The sequence below is a fragment of the Xyrauchen texanus genome, chromosome 49 (assembly GCF_025860055.1).
Source record: "Xyrauchen texanus isolate HMW12.3.18 chromosome 49, RBS_HiC_50CHRs, whole genome shotgun sequence".
NCBI lineage: Eukaryota > Metazoa > Chordata > Actinopteri > Cypriniformes > Catostomidae > Xyrauchen > Xyrauchen texanus.
Genome location: NC_068324.1, coordinates 566,501 through 567,858, shown reverse-complemented (window position 1 = coordinate 567,858; position 1,358 = coordinate 566,501). Strand labels below are relative to the sequence as shown.

Below are 1,358 nucleotides of genomic sequence, written 5' to 3'. Positions count from 1 at the left end.
GTTACTGCTGATGGCCTACTTTGCTTTTTGCATTTTATGGTGAAAAGCTTTTGATCAATTCCACTCTGAGCTCCAATTCCCTGACTAGTAATAACAGTTTAAGACTTAAAACCACTTAAAATCTTCAGCACAACACACACACACACACACACACACACACACACTGTAATGTCCCATTTCATGATATCATTTGGGCAATATTGTGGTTTCGTTGATTCACAGTGAAGATATAATTGTATAATGTTCACTGCAGCGTTTCTAACACAAAAGACCCTCATGGTGTCACACTGAGAGATTAATGACGCACAGTCCACTAACTCCTCCCATTGCATTAGCCACACCCCCTCTCATGCATATGCGCTGAATGCTCATCATTATTCATAGCTGAGCTAGAGAAGGGGGCGTGTCAGAGTGTGTGTGTGTGAGAGAGAGAGAGAGACTGTCAGTTCACACACTCCCGCGTGCTGTCGCAGATGTCAGTGGCTGCTCGTGTGCGCGTGTGTTTGCGGGACCGTGTGCGGGTGACACACGCATGAGAGCCGCTGTGTGTGCGCGTGACACCCCCGACCCAGCGCGGGGAGAGCGAGAGGACCGCGGTTACCGTGACGACGAGGATGGGCTGCAATCTGTGTAGTTTCCAGAAGAGAGAAGAGCATTACAAACTCCTGTACGAGATCTCACAGGTGAGACGCACTGACAGAATATTGGGGGATCCTGAACCTGCACCCCTGTCTGTGACACTGATGTGACGCTGTATATTGTTGTTCATTGTTTACAGTCAGAGAGTCAAAGGGACATTTACCATGAAGGTCTTTATGGATATTGTATGATGGCACAATGTTGTTGTTGTTGTTTGATGTAGTATTTAAATCCATGAGTTTGGATGTGCAGAGCAACATGATAATACTATTGTTTTTACTTTTAAGAATGTGAAAATGGGACCAGATTTATTTGTGTGTGCGTGTTGAGAGTGCGTGTTGAGTGTGTGTTGAGAGTGTGTGTGTGTTGATGGTGTGTGTTGAGTGTGTGCGTGTTGAGTGTGTGCGTGTTGAGTGTGTGTGTGTTTTGTGAGTGTGTGTGTGTGCATGTTGAGTGTGTGCGAGTGTGCGTGTTGAGTGTGTGCGTGTTGAGTGTGTGTGTGTGTGTGCATGTTGAGTGTGTGCGAGTGTGCGTGTTGAGTGTGTGCGTGTTGAGTGTGTGCGTGTTGAGTGTGTGCGTGTTGAGTGTGTGCGTGTTGAGTGTGTGTGTGTTTTGTGAGTGCGTGTTGAGTGTGTGCGTGTTGAGTGTGTGTGTGTTTTGTGAGTGCGTGTTGAGTGTGTGCGTGTTGAGTGTGTGCGTGTTGAGTGTGTGTGTGTGCA

The 1,358-nt window shown here is 47.1% G+C and overlaps 1 protein-coding gene across 1 annotated transcript in view; it reads left to right on the top strand.

Annotated features, from left to right (window-relative positions):
• Window positions 1–535: 535 nt before the first annotated feature.
• The window catches only part of LOC127640475 (PDZ domain-containing RING finger protein 4-like), a 56,166-nt gene continuing 55,343 nt past the window's right edge, over window positions 536–1,358 (top strand). The window contains 1 exon segment of the mRNA XM_052123072.1: window positions 536–683. Coding sequence (XP_051979032.1) covers window positions 615–683 — 69 coding nt within the window. The 5' untranslated portion in view covers window positions 536–614.